The sequence below is a fragment of the Nuphar pumila genome, chromosome 16 (assembly GCF_984573655.1).
Source record: "Nuphar pumila chromosome 16, dmNupPumi1.hap1.1, whole genome shotgun sequence".
NCBI lineage: Eukaryota > Viridiplantae > Streptophyta > Magnoliopsida > Nymphaeales > Nymphaeaceae > Nuphar > Nuphar pumila.
This window is the reverse complement of record NC_143264.1, coordinates 86739764-86762338: the sequence shown is the minus strand read 5'-3', so window position 1 is coordinate 86762338 and position 22575 is coordinate 86739764. Positions and strand designations below refer to the sequence as shown.

The 22575-nt window shown below is 38.6% G+C and overlaps 1 protein-coding gene across 2 annotated transcripts; it reads right to left on the bottom strand.

Moving 5' to 3' along the window:
• Positions 1 to 13089: 13089 nt before the first annotated feature.
• Positions 13090 to 21925, bottom strand: LOC149813997 (auxin response factor 18-like). Of its 2 annotated transcripts, none has more exons than XM_089991897.1 (4): positions 21194 to 21925; positions 18552 to 19778; positions 15677 to 16629; positions 13090 to 13397 (listed from the first exon to the last, which is right to left on the bottom strand). In XM_089991897.1, exons 2-4 carry the CDS (start codon positions 19674 to 19676, stop codon positions 13334 to 13336), a joined length of 2142 nt encoding a protein of 713 aa, XP_089848023.1. In that variant the 5' UTR covers positions 19677 to 19778; positions 21194 to 21925; the 3' UTR covers positions 13090 to 13333. The 2 variants fall into 2 exon arrangements, with proteins under 2 accessions (XP_089848023.1, XP_089848024.1); XM_089991898.1 differs by having other exon boundaries at positions 21431 to 21888.
• Positions 21926 to 22575: the final 650 nt, after the last annotated feature.

Sequence of the window (22575 nt, the reverse complement as noted above, 5' to 3'; positions counted from 1 at the left end):
TATGTTTTCTAAATCTCCACAAAAAATCAGATCAATCTGAGTTGGTTTGATCCCTTAAAAAATCGAGATTCAGACCCTGTTGTTTAGCCTCGTCCAAATTTTCCCTGAAATTAGATCGACTTGTTGGAGTGATTTCTCCCTAACCAGAGATGATCTTTCAAATCTGTAAAAAGAAAAATCTCCAGAATTGAGTTTAGTTTCTTCATGCCAATTTTCATTAATTTCTATAATATTTTTATATCTGTTTTTATCCAAAAACTGCAACCCTATTATATTGTATTACTTTTAGGGTTTGGTTTTAAACCCAGTTTGCTAGAGTCATATCTCCCTAATGGAAGATCATTTTTATCTATTTCTATGAAGTATTTTTATTTCTTTTGTATTTTAAGTCAAAACACTGTCTGTTTGCAATTTCAGACATTATTTTGACTTAAAACCAAATAGTTGCATTCATATCTCCCTAATGGGAGATCAATTGTTAGATCTGTAAAAAAGAGTTTTCTTCTTAAAATGTCTAGTTTATGCACACTAATTTTAATAAATTTTCATTAATTTTTCACCTGTCATTCAGACCAAAAACAAAAAACCTGTTGATTTTTCTTTTATAGGCTTTTACAATTTTTGGCCAACTTGATCAGATTGGATCTTCCCAATGGAAGATCATTTTCTACATCTGCAAATTAAAGATTTCTTAAATAAATGTCTAGCTTCTTTCCATAAATTTTCAATAAATTTTAAGAAGTTATAATATCTGATTCTGATAAAAAATCAGAACACTATCATTTTGCCTTTTGTTTAGCATTTCTTGAATTTCATTTCAACTTGTTTAGATGTGTCCTCTTTAATGAAAACTCATTTTTGAAATCCGTAAAAAGGGGTTTCTTTCATTTTAGGTCTAGTTTATCTACATAAAAGTTCATAAATTTCTAATATGTTTATAGATTTTTCCTTTATTTTTTGGGGCATAAAAAGGCTAAATTCTAGAATTTTCTTCAATTTTTCAATAATTGAAGAAAATCCAGAAATACCTACATTTATTTCTAACATGTTTGTTCATTTTGCAGAATTTTTATTTTCTTTATTTTTAATTAATATAATTCATTCAAGGATTGTAATAATTGTATTAATGAAAAATTTACTTTATGCTTAGTTTAGAATGAATGAACATATTAGTTTAATGTTTCTTTATTTTACTTTATTGTATTTTTTTTTAATTTTCTTAAAAATACTATGAAAACATGAATGGCATGTGCAACATTTGATAAAAGATAAATAAAACTAAGTAAATTTGGTATTTACGACCATAGTCGGAATATGAATAATACTTAGAATTATTATTCTTTGTTAAATAAAATTTGACCTACACTCTTAGATCAATTTAAAAAACCATCATTTCTTTTTAAAAAAAAATCAATTATCTTTTTTTTTCTTTATTTGAATTCAAATAAAGGTTAATTCAAGTATATTTGTGGCTATAGTCTTGAATGTATGAAAAGTAATCTCATTTTTATTCTATAAAGGCATAAAATCTTTTTCTTTATTAAAATTTTAAATAAAAATTAATTTAAAGTATATTTGTGGCCATAGTCATGAATATATAGAAATTATTTTTTTTTTAATTCTATAAAGTATCAGATTCTTTTCTTCTCAAAGAAAATAGCATATTCATCATTTAAGGTAGAAATTGCATAATTTCTTTTATCTTCTCTTAAAAATTAAAAAATTTCAAAGTATTTTTTATTTTTCCAAGCATTTTCCAAGTGATTTTTGAAATTCTTTTCCAATTTATTATTAAAACATTTTTCGATTTTATTCTAAGTCATTTTCAAATCATTTTCATGTTTATTTCAAACCACTTTTAAAACATTTTTTATTTTAGTTCAAAACATTTTCAAGATAATTTCAAGTTTATTCCATTTCATTTTCAAAATATTTTCAAACTTATTCAAAGTATTTTCGATTTTTTGGACTTTCTAAAATCCTCCTTTTAAAAAAAAATAACTTTAATTTTCCATTCTAATTCCAAAATTTGATTTTCAAATTTCAATTCCAAATTCAACCTAAATCTTAAATTTCAATTTCAATTTTCAAAATAAACTCAAGTTCCAAAATAAATCTCAAATTCAATTTCGATTTTCAATTCTCAAAATTCAAAATAAACTCATTTCAAGATTCCAATTTCGATTTCCATTTTCAAACTCAATTCTTCATTCTAAACTTTAATCTCAATTCCATTTTTTGATTTCAGAAATTCCATTTCAAATTTCAGTGTTAGATTAAACTTTCATTTCAACTTTTAAATCTAAAATTTAGTTTCAACTTGCAAATTCACTCTCAATTTCAATCTTTCAAAATCTCAATTTCAATTTTAAACTTTAAATTCAATTTTTCATTTTCAATCTCATTCTTTTTCAATTCTATTTTCGATTTCCAATTTCATTTTTAATTCATTCTCAATTTCAATCTTTGTATTTTAATTTTAATTCTTAATTTCAAAATTCAATTTCAAACTTCCAATTTCATTTATAATTTCAACTCTTTCAAGTTCAAATTTCAAAGTTTGAAATTTTATTTTTAAAGTCAAATCAATTTCAAGATCTAAATGATTTTCAAAATCATTTAAAATCATTTAAAATCTATTTCAAATCTATCTTCAAATAATCTTTCAAATCAAGTTTTGAAAAATCACTTGGGAATTCATTTCTTGAAATATTTCTAAGTATTTTTCAAATCAAAACAACTTTCTCAAAAGCATGCAAGTTTTCAAGTTCAAAATCATAACACAAGCATGATTCTATGTGCATCTAGGACTTAGAATAATTTCTTAGATAAATTTAAATAAAGTAAAGGCATAAATTCGATCTTTGGTTCAATTACCCCTGGTAAACGCATCAAAAATGGTTAAACCTCGTACAGATGAGCGAGCCCCGTCTCCCAATTTTTCTCACAAATTTCTAAAAAATGGAGGCAAGTTATTTCAAAATCTTTTTCAAAAAGGTCAAGTGAGACCTTGCGAGAGTTTTTCACTTTTCCCTAAAGGAAGAAGAAATTTTTTTGCAACGATCAGAGGTTTGGCGACTGTGATGGGACTCATCCTCATCTGATCGAATTAATGCCTTTGCCTTGTTTAAATTTTGTCTAAGTCATTATTCCATAAATGTCAGCTTTATTTTCATGCAAAACTTAGGAGCCTAGATTCTGACCCAGCTGACATAATGCATATAGGCTTAAGCATGGTTTGGTAGGACCAAATTGAGAGATTTATTCATGTTCACTTAGACTTAGGTCTGAAATACAACCCTCCTCAAATCCAGGGATTGAATGCAAACAATGTGTGCAAGTCTATGCTTCTTTATGATTTTCAAAATTCTATCTCTTTAGGACTTTGCATTAGAAACATCTGATTTCTTGCATGTTGATTATATTTTAAAACATCCCTCACCTATATTGTCCCGGTCTTCACGTTGCTGGATTTTCTCACTGAACCATAGTTCGGGAAAAAGCCTCACAACTGAGCCACTTATTTGAGCTAATACCCCCTTGCCACATACTAAGGGTCATAGTCCAAAGTATATCAGCAGGCGCTCAAGGATATTAGAAAATCATTACCTTAGAATCGAAGATATTTCTATGCCACGTACTTCAAGCTTCGACTTAAGTATATCGGCATATCTTGATTGAATTCAGATGATCTAAACCTTAGAGTTAAGAACAAGGTCCTACAACCATTTCAAATCTTGTGCATTTAGAGTCAGCTTTTAGGGAGTGTTGTTTGTGCATCCTTGTTTGTACAACTTTGATTCTGTGATACTTGCGTATTTCTTATATTTCCTTATATTTTTTAGAACAAATTTTCTCAAACCCTTGATATTTCTTTCAAAATTTCTCCCATATTTTCAAAATCCAGGTGTATATTTTTTCTTTCTTCATTTCTTTATATCAATTTTCTAAAAACCTTGAAAATCCTTTTCTAAATTCTCCTCTCTTTTCAAAAACTCTAGGTGATTTTCTTTCTTTTCTTTCCTTCTTTTGGATCTCAAATTTCCAACCTTATTTTGATCCTGCTTGCTATTTTATCAAAAAATCATATATTTTTCTCTCTCCCTTTTCTCCTAAATTTTGATCCCTATATTTTAATCCTACTATCTATTTTCAAATCTCTTCACCTTACCTTTCTCATATTTTTCGGTAAATCCCCTGATCATTACAGTAGAAAATTGTCAACCTGATTCTCGAATATCTCCTTCATCATCTTTTTCATCATCTCTCTTTCTTTCATAATTTTTTTCTTTTATTCTGTAGAGGAAGTATTGGCATTGTGATATGGTTCAGACAAGGTCTGGGAAGAAGATGGTTCCACCACAATGCAGCAGTGCAGAAGAAATGAAGTCCCCAAGGTTGACTAGAGGACAGGGCCACCAGGGCGGCGATGACATCGATCCAGTAATGTATGAAATGTTCAAAAAAATAATGACTAAAATGGTGTCTGAGCAGGCCGGAGCAAGTTCCAGAAAGGCCCCCGTTAAGACAAGGACACCTATCACTTTCTCCAAAAACATCACTAGCAACAACAACAACAAGGGAGGTTCTAAGCCCGACAAAAACAACAAGGGAGGTAAAAAGGGAGGTTCCTTCAAGTAGGACTGCAAACCATTTCAGTCGAGCTCTGACCAGAAATCCCAACATAAAAAAAAGATAAAACATGACGGTTGGAGTAATGACCGTGAGTTCACTCCTTTGGATCAACTGCATGAAAAAGTCCTCGAATACATATTGACTAAGAGATGGGCAAAGCTCCCAAGAGTCTCTAATCCTCCCACAGTCATGGGAAGATTTAAAAGTCAATTTTGCAAATTCCATCGGACGATGGAACATGACACTGAACACTGCTTCATCCTGAAAAACATCATTCATGATTGCATCGACAAGAATCTCTTCGTTAAGGATGAAAACAGAGACCAATCAACTGTTCCAACCAAGCCTTATCAGAAACCAAACACTCATCAAAAGATACAGCGCAAAGACTGGAGTAATGATCGAAAGTTCACCCCTCTGGATCAAACACTCGGGAGTATTCTCGAGTACATGCTGGCAAAGGACATGGTAAGACTTTCGAAAGCCACTCATCCTTCTGTCACCATGGGAATATGGAAGGATCAATTCTGCAAGTACCACCTAGCAATGACGCACGATATTGAACATTGCTTCGTCTTCAAGAACATTGTGCAGGATTGCATCAACAGAAAGCTTCTTGAAAAACATGAGGAGGAGAGTTATTCAGCTATCTTGTCGACACCTTCCCCAACCAGCTCACCAACACCTTAAGAGCGACAAGGCCAATGCTTTCTAATTTCTTTCACTTTGCTTTTGTCATTCTGTAGGGACAATATAGTCCCATTTCTTTCTTCAATTTGTCATCCTTTCCTCAATATATCAATGAAGTATCAATTTTCTTCATGTTTCTTTCAATATCTTTTTTCATTGCTACACTAAGACATCCCTTATCACAAACTCTATTTTCACTGCAAACATCCTGCTTTCATCAATTTCCTATTTCTTTTCCCTTCAGGACAAGGGAAAATCCGGAAATCATTTCATAAGAACGATAGGACTATCCAAAGGGATCCGTCCAAAATCATGAACTTTTTGAAAATCTCCATCATGATCACCGAGAGCTTTTCAAAGCAGCGATCTTTTTTAAAATCTTGGGTTGAGTCTTTTACAAAAACTGGTTTTGAACCGTTCATTTCAAATCAACCCTAGTGTTGATCTTCTTTTCTTCACAAAACTGGTTTCGAATCGATCATTTCAAATCAACCCTCGTGTTGAACTTCATCAAAAAATAGTTTTGAATCGTTCATTTCAAATCAACCCTCATGTTGATCTTTTTTTCTTCAAAAAACTGGTTTCGAACTGGTCATTTCAAATCAACCCTCATGTTGATCTTCTTCAAAAACTGGTTTTGAATTGGTCATTTCAAATCAACCCTTGTGTTGATCTTCTTTTCTTCAAATTTGGTTTCGAACCGATCATTTCAAAACAACCCTCGTGTTGATCTTCTTCAAAAATTGGTTTCGAATCGGTCACTTCAAATCAACCCTTGTGTTGATCTTCTTTTCTTCAAAATTGGTTTCGAACCGGTCATTTCAAATAAACCCTCGTGTTGATATTCTTTTCTTCAAAACCATGTTTCAAACTGATCATTTCCAATCAACCTTCGTGTTGATTTTTTTTTCAAAACAGGTTTTGAACCAGTCATTTCAAAATCAACCCTCGTGCTGATCTTCTTCAAAAATTGGTTTCGAATCGGTCATTTCAAATCAACCCCCGTATTGATCTTCTTTTCTTCAAAACTGGTTTCAAACCGGTCATTTCAAAATCAACCCTCATGTTGATCATTTTTCAAAATCAACCCTCGTGTTGATCATTTTTCGAAATCAACCCTCGCATTGGTCATTTTTCAAAATCAACATTTGGATTGACACTCTTCCCAAAAATAATTTTTTACTGGTTTTCAAACTGAACAATTTTATTTTACTTCAAAGATTCCATATGCAGGCAGGATCAAGCAAAATCTTTTTGTCAACAAATTCTTCATCAATTTCCAATAACTTCTCATGGATCTTCTTCTCTTTCCCATTCAGGATAAGGGATAATCCTGAGACCATTCATAGAAGCAACCCAACTCTCTATAATGGTTCATTAAAATTGTGAATCTTCCTGAGCCCATGATTTTTACAAAATTATCATCACAATCATAAAAAATCGTTACAACATCAATATTTCGCTAAAAATTCTGCTTACAAGTCAAAAACCAGTCCTTGAACTGCCCATTTTCAAAATTTTCGATAATGGATAGACTCATTTTCTAAAACCAATCCCAACACTGGTCATTTTCAAAATCTTCAATCTTAAATCAAATTTTTCTTCTAAAAATCCAGTCCTCGCACAGACAAATTGTTTCAAAAACAAGTTCTGACTCAGACGATTGTTTCAAAAACGAGTTCTGACTCGGACATTGTCTCAAAAATGAGTTCTGACTCAAACAATTGTTTAAAAAAAATGAGTCCTGACTTGAACAATTGTTTCAAAAATGAGTTTCGACTCTAACATTGTTTCAAAAATGAGTTCTAACTCGAATGATTGTTTCAAAACGAGTTTCGACTCAGACATTATCTGAAAAATGAGTTCTGACTTGGACAATTGTTTAAAAAAAACAAGTTCTGACTAGAACGATTGTTTTAAAAATGAGTTCTGACTCAGACATTGTTTCAAAAATGAGTTTCGACTCTGATGATTGTTTCAAAAAATAAGTTCTGACTCAGACAAATTGCTTAAAAAATAAGTTCCGACTCGGACAATTGTTTAAAAAATGAGTTCCGACTCAGACATTGTTTTAAAAATGAGTTCTGACTCAGACAATTATTTCAAAAATGAGTTCCAACTCTGACATTATTTCAAAAATGAGTTCCGACTCAGACTTTCTTGAGTTTTGACTCGAATTTCCCCTCAAAAACGAGTTCCGACTTGGACATGCTATCAAAACCGAGTTCTAGCTCAAAATTTCTTTCAAAAATCCAAATTTTGAATTGGAATTTCTTCAAAATCCAGCTTACGAGCGAGTCAAACTTCCAAATTCAACTTCATGGTTAATGCCATATTTTTATAATCAGACCTTCAGGTCATCAATTCTATCAATTCCAAAACATTTTCCAACCTTCAGGTTACAATTTTATCAAATTTCAGCCTTCGGGTTACAATCTTATCAGTTTTAATCATTTTCCAACCTTTGGGTTACAATCTTATCAATGTCTATCATTTTCCAATCTTCGGGTTGCAATTTTATTAAATTCAAACCTTCAGATTAAATCTTTCTCCCAAATGCAGGTTACGCTGGTCAAACTACCTAAATCTAGTTTTACATTGGTCGAACTTCCCAAATTCCAGGTTACGCTGGTCGAACTACCTAAATCCAATTTTTACACTGGTCGAACATCCCAAATCCAGGTTACGCTGGTCAAACTACCTAAATTCAGTTTTTTACACTAGTCGAACTTCCCAAATCCAGGTTACGTTGGTCGAATTACCTAAATCCATTTTTTACACTGGTCGAACTTTCCAAATCCAGGTTACGCTGGTCGAACTACCTAAAACCAGTTTTTTACACTGGTCGAACTTCCCAAATCCAGGTTACGCTGGTCGAACTACCTAAATCTAGTTTTTAAACTAGTCGAACTTTTCAAATCCAGGTTACGCTGGTCGAACTACCTAAATCTAGTTTTACACTAGTCAAACTTATCAATATCAGGTTACGCTGGTCGAACTACCTAAATCCAGTTTTTTACACTGGTCGAACTTCCTAAATCCAGGTTACGCTGATCGAACTACCTAAATCCAGTTTTTATACTAGTCAAACTTCCCAAATTCTAGGTTACGCTGGTCGAACTACCTAAATCCAGTTTTTACACTGGTCGAACTTCCCAAATCCAGGTTATGTTGTTCGAACTACCTAAATCCAGTTTTTACACTGGTCGAACTTTCCAAATCCAAGTTACGCTGGTCAAACTACCTAAATCCAGTTTTACACTAGTTGAACTTCCCAAATCCAGGTTACGCTGGTCGAACTACATAAATCGAGTTTTTTTACACTGGTTGAACTTCCCAAATCTAAGTTACACTGGTCGAACTACCTAAATTCAGTTTTTACACTCGTCAAACTTCCCAAATCTAGGTTACGCTGGTCAAACTACCTAAATCCAATTTTTACACTGGTCGAACTACCTAAATCCAGTTTTTATACTGATCGAACTTCTCAAATCTAGGTTACGCTGGTCGAAATACCTAAATCCAGTTTTCACACTGGTCGAACTTCCCAAATCCAGGTTACGCTGGTCGAACTACCTAAATCCAGTTTCTACACTTGTCGAAGTTTCCAAATCGAGGTTACACTGGTCGAACTACCTAAATCCAGTTTCTACACTAGTCGAACTTCCCAAATCCAGGTTATGTTGGTCGAACTACCTAAATCCAGTTTTTACACTGGTCGAACTTCCCAAATCCAAGTTACGCTGGTCGAACTACCTAAATCCAGTTTTACACTGATCGAACTTTCCAAATCCAGTTTTACACTGGTCGAACTTCCTAAATCCAGGTTACACTGATCAAACTACCTAAATCCAGTTTTTACACTGGTCGAACTTCGCAAATCCAGGTTACGCTAGTCGAACTACCTAAATCCAGTTTTTGCACTGGTCGAACTTCCCAAATCCAGATTGTACTGTTCGAACTACCCAAACCCAGTTTATACTAGTCAAACTTCCAAAATCCAGTCTTTGCACTCGTCAAACTTTCAAGGTTCAAACTTTAGTCACAGATTTATCAATCTAACGTCAAGTAACTCTCTTACAAAGGATTCCAAGACATATTGTCAATTTGGTACAAAAAATATTTGTTGATTCCAAAATTTTATTACACAAAGAGAATTACCTCGAAGTACCTTCAATATTCTCTCTAAAAGGGTGAAGCTTTTTGCGAGGAAAGAGTAAAGCTCAAAGTTTTTATATTGGTCAACCAAAAGAACGAGGAAAAATTCTCGATATGACTAGCAAGGACAATTCAACGATGTTGAAAAGCCATAAATGAATTGATATTGATCATATCTATGGCACATTTTAAAAGCGATTCTTCTGGCAATAAGATAGTGGATATGTCCTGCGCAATAAAAGAATTCACTCAATCTCTTCAAATTCTGCAAACAAAATCAATCACCTGCAAAAGAGATCTCTCAATCATCACCAAGTTGAAGGTTGATAGGTGAGTTAGACCCCTGGGGCCAAAAAAGATTCAGATCATCTCCAAGTTGAAGCAGCATGTGACATATCCTTCCAGAAAAAGTCCAGATCATCGCCAAGTTAAAGGTTGATGCGATGAACCTCCCAACAAACCCTAAAAGATATTTGATCTATGTTACCATAAAAAAAATTTTCAATCAAAGAGACAATGTCATCAATTTAATCCTTGAGGACAAGGAAGACTTTGATTATCTCCAAGTTGAAGGAGAATGTGACAAGTTCTTATAGGGAAAATCAGAACATCTCCAAGATGAAGGATGATGCGATAAACTTCTCGCCAAACCCCAAAAGAGCTCAATTCTTATGTCTCAAAAAGGTGCAAAAAGATCATCATGGAAAACCCCAGATATCAAACTGCCAAATTGTTAGAAATCAACTTTTCTTATATGAATTTTTGTTATCAATCTCTTTTCATCTCATTGCTTTAATGAAACTAAGAATATTTTCTCTCTTTTCATATCAAGGAAATGAATAACTTCTTTAAAGAAGCTCAACAACAACAAATTTGAATTTGATTCTTGATTCTACAGAGTTAGCCCAATTAAAGGTAATACTCTAGGTAGAAAAATAAAATATTTTTCACACAGATGTGCACATTTCAATCATTTTGAATCAACTACAATCTTATTGGCAATATTTTCTAGCTATCTCAACGCAAGGTAAGAACTTGATGTTCGGTTCGATATGTCCTATTTTCCCCCACTGTCCTGCCATGGGCAGTTGTTTTTAAGATCCAAAAGTCCCATCATAGTTCTTTCATCCGAGAAATTCATGTTTCTCCTTCCCATTCAGGCAAGGGTAAAACCTGAACCTTATTCTGACGAGGTATATCTTTCTCTTTCCATTCAGGTAAGGATAAAACCTGAACCTCATTCTGACGAGGTATATCTTTCTCTTCCCGTTTAGGTAAGGGTTAAACCTGAGCCTCATTCTGACGAGATATTTTTCATTCTAGTTCAGGTAAGGGTTAAACCTGAACCTCATTCTGACAAGGTATTTCTTTTTCCATTTAGGTAAGGGTAAAACCTGAGCCTCATCCTGACTAGGTATATTTTTCGTCCCATCCAGGTTAAGGGCTAAACCTGAATCTCTACAATTTCAAAAGCTTATCTTGTCTCAACTGCGAGACCTCTCTATATTCAAAATCTTTCTTCTTCAAAGCTTTGGGGACTTTATTTTTTTTAACCTTTTGCAAATCTCTTTCAAATTCAAAAGTCCTATCATAGTTTCTTCATTTCTTTTATCCAATCATTTCACTCTCGAGGATTTCGTCATCCTCGAAGCTATTCAGGATAAGGTGCAAAACCTGAACCTCACTTCATGAAAATCATTTTTACAATCAATTCTTTCACACCCAGTCAGATTTTTCCTAATTGAGGCATTTTTATTTTTGAAATTTGGTGTATTTTTCTTTGCTACTAAGTTCGTCTTTCAATCGGCTTAGCAGCAAAGATGAGCATCTGTAAACACCCTAAAATTTTCAAATCCACTTCGGATATTTCTCTTCGCAGATGCCAAAACCCTGCAGGGCAATATCGAGTCTCACCCCTAAGTTCACCCCGGTCTAGAGATCAGTCTACCCTCACTTCGTCAATAAAATTATCATTTTACCCCTAAGTCACCCTTAATCCTTTAGTCAGTCAGACTTAGCCAAAGCTCCGTTTAAGTTTAGAAAAGCTAGAATGTCAGTCATTTCCAGCTCCACTGAGCTCACGATGAGCAGTGTCAGTCCATTTTAGCTAAAATTAGTTTGTTTTTCGCAAAATAAACTCATTTTTAACTCAAATTTTAGCGAGATTGTCCCCAAGTCAGCTAAACCCAATAGATTCTATTCACAAGAGTCTGACATAAGTGCATCAAGAGTTTGAATGGTCCAGTTCCAGTTCAAAATCACTTTTTACACACTCGAACCTTCGTTCTAGCTCATTTCAGCTCATGCAAGCTCAATTCAGTCCAAATCGAGCTAACCTCAGCTGATTGAGCTAGTATTCTAGCTCTGAATTTAGTTCATCTGAGTATAGCTGGTTTTAGATTCAGTTCATTACAATCCAGTCGAGTTCAAATTAGTTCAGACCAGTCTAGTACCGTGTTTCTGCCCTTGTAGGGTGAAGACTAAAAAAACAAAAATTGCCCAGAGCACTGTTTCCAACATTTTTTGAACTGGGACAAGCCCCAAATTCGAAAAAAAATACTCTCAAAATTATGCAAAAGTAATTGAAAATGAGGCAAATGTGTCATTTGATCAAACTGATTGAACGACTAAACTGATTTGTCTATCTAGAGATGAACAACTAAACAAGTTTGACTATCCTCTAGAGACATGACAAACAAAATGTCGAATAGACTGGACGACTAAACTGGAGTAGCCATCCAGAGTTGAACGGTGGAATTGAGATAGTTGTTCAGGGTTGAACGACAAAATTGACATAGTCGTTCAAACAAGGACAAGACAAATATTGGATTAGCTGCTTTAACCGTCCAATGAATTTTTTGGGTTTTCTCGTACTGTCCTCTTTGTGAACTCCAACCTGCAGCTTGATTCTTCAAAAAATATTAGTATTTTAAGCATCTTAAAAAAAATTGAGTGTCTAAATTACCAATCACTGGGGCTCATTTTCGTGAAGCATCCAACCATTCATCAGTTGTCAAGAATGGTGAAAATGAAAGGGATCGAGCTGCAGTGAGGGCCCTACTTAATTACCCTCCACCCGCTGGCCCTAATGCCCGCAGGACCGTCCATCTGTTGTCTCATACATACAGAAGCACGCTAGAAGGTGACACCAACAAGATAGAAGCTTGGATAATTTGAAAACTTGCGCCCTATGTCATTCAGAAACAAGGCTGGCAAAGGAATCCAGCTGTTTGTAGTTAGGGTCCCCTTAGGGACATAATGCACCAGTCATGTCGGTTGAACGGCTGGGACCACTTGTATAAAAATCTCCGTCATTTTCCCGGTACACTGCATGCTCGCGTACATGGTAACACCGAGTCGAGTGGGTTACATGACTGCTTCAAGCAACTCTATCAAATTCAGAGCTCGATAGGCGGAACGCACCACCAAACTTGGTGCAACCGCTGTTGGCGTGTTTGACACTTTAAACAAGAGGTGGTGGTTTCAGATCCCCGTGTCTCTCTCCCATCTTGAAGAAGAAATGTGTAACCAGCGAGACAAACTTGACATTCCACTAGATTTCACTTAAGATGGAAAAGCGCCTAGATAGTCGACATGAACCTTGCAAAGTGTAATTTTTTATTTATTTAATTTAGCAATTTTCTATAGACTTAACACGCAAATAGGAAGGAAAAAAAAAGACTGCCAGCAGATGAAACTAAATCAAGGAAGCCTGATTGAGTTTCATCTGCTAGTTGGTGGGAAGCTGAAAATCACAGATACAGAAACTTTTAATGGCGGAAAGATTACAAAAGCTGATATTTAATGGGGGAAAATTACAAAAGTTGACTCTCTCAGGATACAAGACACTTCACTTTCCTGTGTTGCTGGAGTCTGACAAAATAGTCAATCTTCGTGCTGTTTTTGTGAACTCACTGCAATGAGAGAACCAAATCAGTTCAGTATAGAAAAAATGGATCAGAATAACAAGATTTTGCTGAAGTTTTTTTTTTGAAGAGAGAGAAAAGAGGGATCCAACCCAATACGTCCCATTAGCATGGGAACCATCCGTTCTTTAGCGAAGTAGGTTATATGCATCCCCCCCCCCCCCCCCCCCAAAAAAAAAAAAAGACGATCGTTAGCTACATCGCGTGTTCGGGTCCCAATGAGCGCCACGTATGTAAGCATGTGCAGCTCGTATCCCCATGTTTGTCAGCATCAAAGTCTGATGTGGTTGCAAAGACTTAATATCCTTTCCTCCATTGGTGCCATACAAACGATGATTCTAGACAAAAAGCGGTTGCAAAGACTTAAGTACTCCGAAGATGGTTATTTAAGACCCAGTCCCTACACTGCAGGATTATCCAAGAAATGAATCTCCCCCGAAGAAGGCCATGAACATCAACCCTCTCTCATTCTCTCTCTTCTCTTTCTGCCTCTGTGCACATCCAACAAATGATCCTATACTGTAGCATGGTTCAACTTGATGAGTTGTGGATCCTGATTCCGAGTTTTTACCCTTATAGAAGGAGGCTCTGGGGGCTGCCCCCGACGCTGGTCCCGTTGCACGATCAACAGACGAGGGTCCAAGAGAGGCCACCCCTGGCGGGGGGGGGGGGGTGTCTCTGAGGGTAGTGCCTCCAGAACAAATTTTTTGGGGGGCATTGTATAAATTCTTTCTTTTCTTTTTCTCTTGTAACTGTCGAAAAAAACAATAAAGTATTGTGTTTGATCGTAGCGCTTATATGTTTTCTTTGGTTGTTTTTTGCTTGAGGTTTTCGTAACACCCTTTCTTGTGATTTTTTATTTTTTTTGCTACGCGATTTTCATAAATCGCTACTCAATTTAGTATTTTTTTTTTATTTTTTTCACTAAATTTTCATAAATCGCTACTTGATTTAGCGACTTTCCATTTTTTTTGCTACGCAATTTTCGTAAATTGCTATTCGATTTGGCGATTTACAAAAATTGCATAGCGATTTGCTATTTATTTTCGCAGTAGCAATTTTTGTAAATCGCTACTCGATATAACAATTTATGAATATCACATAGCGATTTGCCATTGATTTGGCAGAGAGGTGGGTCCTGTCAAAGAGCACGATGCCAGAGGTGGAGACGAGGACCTCGCAGTGCCAGAAACCGACGAATGCCCGCCAAGACTTGAGGGTGCGAACGCCCGTATTGAGTAGCATCAGAGTGGCCTGGAAGGCATAGCCCTGATCGAAAGTATTGCCGACGTAAGGGTAGACGGATTATACTTTGAAAGACTCCATTGTAGGTGTACTGAAGAAAGATTTCGTTGTAGGTGTTCCTCGAAGGTGGCAAAGGGGCCACCGCAATCGATTGCTCACGGGACGAGGGCAACATTTTGACCACTGCTAGCAAAAAGAAGATGACGATCACCATCGGATCGTCAGTTCTTTGCCTCCCTTAATACAGTGTTTCACAAAGAAGGAAGAAGAAGATGGCGACAGAAAGTTCAAACGAAAAAAAAAGAGAGCGGTTTAGGTTTGTTTCGCTGTTTGGACTTTGAAGAGTTTAACATCATCCTCAACTTTCTGGAGGATATTTTTATCCTTTTTTCGAACCGTCGTTTTTTCTTTTTTTGAATGAACATTTTTGTCATTTTCTCGAGAAAGGGCACTTAAGTCTTTGCAATCGCAACGGACTCTGATGCTAACTGATGTTGACAAACATGAGGATACGAGCCCCATGTGCTTACATACATAGAGCTCATTGAGACCCCTCAAACACGCGATGTAGCTAACTGCCGTCTTGGGGGAGAACACGCACCACCCTCCCGTTCTTTAGGGAAAGAACGAGTATAAAACTTGAGAGATTCCTCAAGAACTCCCTTGAATGACAATAAAGATGCTCCTGCACCTCACATAACAAAAAAGGGAAGGTCTTTGTGCGTCTGCGATGCGTACTCGTAAGGTTAATTAAAAAGTTGTGACAGACATTTTAGCACCCTAGTTTCACCAACACGCAGAGCTACCTTTTGACCTTGGGGTGGCAAAGCTGCAGATTGGTGGCACGACTGATTGACATGGTTTTCATATCGCGATGGCAAGGCTATGGTTTTAGCCCGCTGTTGAAGTCTAGGCTTACAAGTCGTTGATAGAACAAGTGAAACGACATCATTCTTTCACAATCACTTCACTTTGAAATGAGAATGCAAGCAAAACAAAAGAAAAGCACAAGAAAAATTTACCTGAATGGTTCTTCTCCAGTGTGCTTAACAACCCCGCTTGCATCTCGGTAGAGCACGTTACGCGGCATCTCTAATCTTTCAATTCCAAACATGTTTGCGAGTTTCCTGTACAAGTCTTCATACGAACCAACCACCGACAGATCAAGCGTTCGACCTACATTCTCCGACTCCATAAACACCTTACAATGGCCACTAGCGCAGTCCTCGAATGCTTTCTTGTAATCCTCATTTCCCAGATTAATCTCATTTTTGCAACGATCCTTCAACAACGAAGATGAGAGATTCAGTAGCCTCTGCTGATGTGTCCCAAAACCGAAGCTTTCTGAGGGATAATTTTCTAGTTTCTCCAGTTTTACATCAGTTGAACTGTTTTCTTTAAGGGCAGAGGAGTCTCCAGAGCCATCTGATGGAGAAAATCCCAATTTCATCTGCTCCGTGACTGTGAGGATTGGTTTCCCAAATAGCAGAAACTCGGTTGGCTTTCTCTTGCCAGTTTTCTTTGCACTCTGGGATGAAATGTCGATTGCCAGCGAACAGGAAACATTGTCCTGCATACCAGAATTCCCAATGAAAAGCTCCGTGGAAACAGTGGCAGTGGACAATGCACCAAGCCCATTCTGCTGGCGAGTATCCGGAAACAACCCTTGCTGCAGTTTGTTTAGATGGAGGTCTGAGAAAGAAAAACCAATTTGACCATGCCTGGCTCCCTGTATGCCTGCAGGAGCGTTGTCCATGATACAGTGCAATGGGCTGGTTGACCTGAAAGTACTGCCAGAAAGTGTAGCAATCTGAGTGTGGTTTTCCAATGGGAAGTCCATGTGCTGTGGGAGCCGCAACTTCTTCTGCGGTGGGAAAGGCATCAACTGAATGCTAGGCATGTTTGACACCACTTCAACCAACCATGGACTCACTCTTTTCACGTTCTGCAATAAATCTGGCTCATCCCATGTGACCTATTAACGAGACAGATATGGTGGGAAAAAAGGTTATTATCAATGAACACGCATAGCAGCATACACAAAACAGAAATTTACCTAAAGAATCCTATATAATATGAGAGAGAGAGAGAGAGAGAGAGAGAGAGAGAGAGTATCACGAACCACAAGAATACAGGCACCCATCGGAGGACAAGCAAGCACGATGAACGTAGGAATGGACCAATGAACGCTTACAATTCTTATGCATTATATTAAGAAAAGTTATAATTAGCTCTATGAAGTTAAATGTTGAGACCATAAGATGCCCAAGATCAGATTCCTTGCGGCAAAGGGTATACTCTCCGCCAGCATCATGACGAGGTCAGATCAGGTGATATGTTAAAAACACAAAATTTTTGTTTTTTTAAAACTCAAAATTCTTGTTTTTTTTTTTTAAATCACCACCTTCCATGGTCTAGATCTTTTTGTGTAAGCATGACAACAGCACTTTTGATGCCTCGTGGGCTCTACCGTTTGCAGGGTGAATGGCAGTGATGAAGGCATGGACGGTGGTGATTCCAAAAACAAGAAGGTTTTGTGTTTTGACATATCATCACCTGAACTGATCTTGATCATGACACATGATAAGAGCACATTAAACATTTATCTGCCACGCGCACTCAACTTTCGCCAAAACTTCAAAAGCCAAAAAACAAGATAATGTGATTCTGAACTAATCAACGACATGTATATACATATGTAAACTGACGTAAACGCAGAAAAAGGAGAAAAATAGAACGAGAGAGGGTCGGATGGACATCGAATATTTTGTTGTGAAGCTAAACAGCGGCGTAGCCCAAACCGCCCACTAGCACAAAGGAAGGGGGAACCCTGAAAGAAGAGACAACTTGGGCCTCGGGAGCCTAAGTTAGCAAAAGACATCATGACTCAAAGCCCGCTCTTGGTTCCATAACTTATGAACCTCACCGGTTACCAACGCACTCACAAAAGCTAAGAAGTTCCGGTGAATGTTCAAAAGAGGAGAGGAACATCATCGTCTTCCCTTCTGACACGTCTACCAGCTGAGGTACACTCAACGATGTTTATTCCTGATGACTGTAGCGTCTCCCGTGCCCTTTTAGCCATGTCCATGAGAGAGAGAGAGAGAGAGAGCTGCAAAGACAACAAGGACGACCCCTCCCCATTTAGTCTTGCTGTTTCCAGTTATCCTCGTATCCAGAGAGAGCGGAAACGCAATGTGTGAGCATGGTCTTTCGCATCGCACGTGACTCCAAGAATAAAAAACAGACAGATTCAAAGATGATAACAGTTCCAAGAACAGTAGAGAGAATGAAACAGGCTTGCGAGCGTCACGGCACCGACAGATCCTGCACCCCCCATTATATATATATATATATATATAGCCATTGATTTTGGATCACCAGAAGAAAAAACTTGTATACAGGTTAGGTCACATTCGGGCGATCCAAAGAAACACATTACTGTATATGTATATATAACGTTAATAATGTGCAGCCAGCCGGAACATTAACCACCGTCCCACCCTCCACCAAAATGATATAACCCATCTTGGAAAAAACTCTCTCGCTCTCTCCGGGGATTGTTAAAAGAACCCTAATTGCCCAAAACTACATTTTCAATTCAACCACTGCGCAACAAAATAAGGAACTCAGAATACAGGGTACATCTTGTTGGTGACACAAATTTCTATTCTCAAAAGGATCGAGAGAGGAATCGGATTGCTACTCTAACCCAAAGAACCAAACAGACATAACTCCAAGATAGGCAAAGCAAATGTTGCAAATAAAAAAACTAAATAAAAAGAAACTGGAGAAGAGTTGGCCAGTTGGGTTAATTTTCGAATTGATTTCAAGGCCATAACCGGCATCATCGCGAAAGGAGGGGGCAAGAGTCACTGAAGGGGTCTGTGGGTTTACCTGAAGAAGCCTCCAAGGTGAGTTAGGCCAGCGGGTCGGGTCGGCGACCTGGACGCCGGAGATGGTGCCCATGAACCAGCTGATCCGGGACGAGTCTTCCGTCTCGAAGGCCATCTTGAACCTCATCCCCGCCGTCCACAGCACCCTCATCGCCGACCTCACCGCCGGCTCCTTCACGCAGAACTCCGGCGTGCTCGCCCTCGGGTAATACACCACCTCGAATCCAAGCCCCCTCGCTGCCAGACTCGCCGACTCCACCACCGATTCGGGGCTCACCCTGCCCCTCCCCTTCCCACCACCACCACCACCCTTCCTCTCGTCCACCAAGAACCTGCACTCCTCACCTCCCCTAACGCCCATTCCCATCCCCCCGTACCCACAGCTCCCAGCCACCGGATTCCAGCCGGACGGCGACGAGCTCTCCCACCTCGTGGCCCGTCGAATGCCGACGCAGAGGTCGCCGTTAGCAGTTCGGAGGAAGACAATGGAGTCGCCGGCTACAAGCCTCTTCTGGTTAACGAACGTGCTCCAGCCGGTGGTCAGCAGGTGCCGGCGAGGCGTCCCGCGGTATATGTGCCGGAACTTCCAGACCTCTCCGTGGACGTCCTTAGCGAGCACCGTCTGGACCGGCGGGTCCTCAGAGTAGTCCAGGCGGGGAAAGATAGTCTCGGCGCAGTACCGGGGGACGGAGAACCCGCCACCGTTGTTGGCGTCCGATTGCGTTAGCGTCTTCGCGAATGAGGCCGGTTTCTCCGAGCTCTCGCCGGGATCGGCGAACCCTCCTCCTCCGTCGTCGCCCAACTCGGCAGAAGGGTCGTCGTTCCTCAGGGGGAGCAGCCGGATCCGGGCGTAGACCTCGTCGGTTTCGGGGTCGGCCTTGAACTTGACGCCCACGACCCGGCAGAGGATGAAGGGAGGGATGCGGGGGCGGTTGCCGAAGTCGACGTCCCCCTGAGCGTGCTCTGCTTGGCCTTGCGGAAAGTAGAAGACCCTCGAGTTGACTTGAGGCATCTGAACCATCCCTCCCGCACAAGCGTGCCACAGCTGCGAGTCTAAGCATTTCTCTCCACCAGGAATAGAGTGGTTCGCTTCCTTGGTGGCGAACGAATTCCCTGCCAAAATCATCGTCGAAAGAAGAGCGGAGGAAAAAGCATTTAAATTGCACCAGAAGCAGAGCTCTTATGAATTTGCTTTTCCTTGTCAGTTTTAAATTTGCTGATTAAAAACCTGAGAAAGAAAGAAGAAGAGAATTCTTACATGAGCGTTAAAAGACTTCCCCTTCCCTTCCTTTGATTTGTTTTTTTGTTGGGCAGGGATGAGGGGTGTTGGGGAGAAGATTAATTACACAAAAAAAGGAGGAATGCCACAATAAATTATAGATCGAAAAGAAGCCACCTATAACAACCGAACAAAAAAAAATTAAAGAAGACGAAGGTACAAACTGAACTACCAATCTTTTCTATCCCAAAGAAAACGAAGAGCCCAACAAATGCAAGTTGAAAAAACACACAGAGGAATTCTGTGATATCACAGTTAGAAATGGAATTTTTACATGGGTGGTTTCTTCTATGTGCAATGTATAAAAGTGAATCATAACCTATTGTGAACTAACTGAAGATTGACTAACATGGAATGAAAGTGTTGGACGTGTGTATTCGATCTGGGTCTCACAATATGAAATTCAATGAACACCAAGGTACTGGGCTCTTGATGTGCAGTTAGTGGAGGCGGTTATTGGAGTGAAGCATGTTTCTCCATAAATTGTGGTGAATCCTCAGGCATTAAGGAGTGGAAGAGATCTTTCTACAGAGGGGATGAAGAAGAGGGCCGGAATAGCTAAATGACAGAGCATGTAGTCTTGACAAGGTTGGAGGTTCAATCCCTCCTTCCCGCACACATGCCCCACCGTCCCTAATCACACCTAAATCAGATTCGGAATTCAATCAGGGTTCCATCAAAAAGTTCATATCGGTATAGAAAGCAATTTAAAAACTGAAAGGAAGAAAGAAAAGTTCCGTGACAAAACATCGTTTCGATGATGAGCCAACGTTAAAGCTAGCAAGAACGAGATAAGGCGCAGTATACTGACTGGACCAGAGCAGAAACACCCAGCTTACTCTTCAAACCACAACCCATGCTCCCCCTTTCAAATTTATAAATAAAAAAGGGAGCAAAATGTACACGGCCTAAAATGCTGTTGCTGAAGCAGAAAAATCTACAAAGGAAATTACAAACTCGTGGAAAGACTAGACCAAGTAACGAAGGCACAAGAAAATAGAAGGGAAAAAATATCAAAACAAGTTTATGCAGAGAAAAAAGGAACTTTTTATTTCATAAAAGATAAAAGAAAGAAAAGCAATCTGAAGAAGTAAGATTTTATGTCTGCAGCTGCACATGAAATGGTGTTCAACACGGAAGGAACTTACCAAAACACCTACACTTCACGTTGTTTTCCTTCATCATGGAAAAAAAAGGGCCAGATTTATTAAAGTCTCCAAAATAGGAAAACCCAATATATGCTTACCCATTTCCCCCTTTCCTAAGCCTCCATATTTCTTTTGAATAAAAAAAGGGAAATTTAGGGGTAAAAAAGAACTCTCGTAAAACCTTTGTGTATCATTACCAGAGATCCAAGCAAATACCTGAAGATTCACTTTTCGTCCACTCCACTCTTGAAACAATTTCCAAACCTAAGTTGCAAGAAGAAAAGCCCTAAAATCTGGCTCTCTCTCCAGAAAATTTCTTATGCCGGCTAAGTTACCATAAAAAATGAGATATGACACCAAGACATCCTCTTCTTCTCATTGTTATTGTTATCAGAGATGGCCAAACGGGAAAGGAAATGAGAATGAAGAAACAGGAAATAGCTCCACTCTTACAGCATCAACTTCATGAAACTCCTCACATTTCGGCCAAAGTTGATGAGCCCACTAGAATTGCTCAACAGATCACTCCTCCAACACCAAAACCAGCCGAGGGAAACGAAGTTATACATGTGCCCGTCTACAATCCCACCTCCATCGTTCCCTTTTCGAAACCTTTGTTAGCTGTTAGTGGAAATTTCTAGAAAAGACCATACACGCATATGGAAGGAAATAGGAGATTTCCTTCCTCTTCTTCTTTGTCACTCAGACTGAAGGAGACCCAAAAGGGCTACGGCAGAAAATTCAAGAGTTGGCTCCGCTCAACTCTCAACTCTCTGAGTCTGAGCAGCAACACATCACATCCTTCTTTCCATTCATGAGCACCCACACCCCCCAACTCCATTTATGAGCTCTGGATCTCTCCGCATACATCTACTGAATTCAAGGAACCCCCACGTACAGAGAGAGAGAGAGGGAACAAGATCTGAAAGCGGGAATTTAATTCAGATAAAATATATAGGGGAAACCATTTGTTTTATTTTATCTCGATATATTACTCTGTCGTTATTATATTGAAAATAAAGAAAAAAGAAGAGGAAGAGGAAGAGGGAGATGGGGATGGGCCAAAAAAGTCCAAAACAAAGAAACCGCCTATCGTAAGTCCAAAAGGTCTAACCAAACTCAGGCAGTAACCCTAGCGGGTTAACCATGGTTAAAACTTCTGCTGCTGTTGCCTGTTGGCTTGTGGTTTATGAGTTTTTTTTTTTGTGGGACTAACTCGATCCTCCAGTTAAACTAACTAACCATGGTCAACTCTCTCTATCTCGTGCGTGTATGTATGTGAGATGCGAGGGGTGGGGGAGAGGCATAGGGAGCAGGTCCTTCTCTGCGGCCGTGGTCGGGCAGATGACGCCCTTTGACGTGGTATCCCCAGTACGGTCACTCGACAAAACGATCTGAATGCCATAAGAAATGCTGCCCAAGTCTGCTCACTCTTGGACTAAGGCCTGGTGCTCGTCTCGGACCGATTGACCTGGTCTCCTGTCCCACGATCGACCTGCTTGTCAGTTTTCTCACCCCCAATTTGATTGGTCATCCATCTGGGGATGCGAGCCGTGGCTCTGATGGACTCGGAGCTTTATACGGAAACGGGAGGAAGA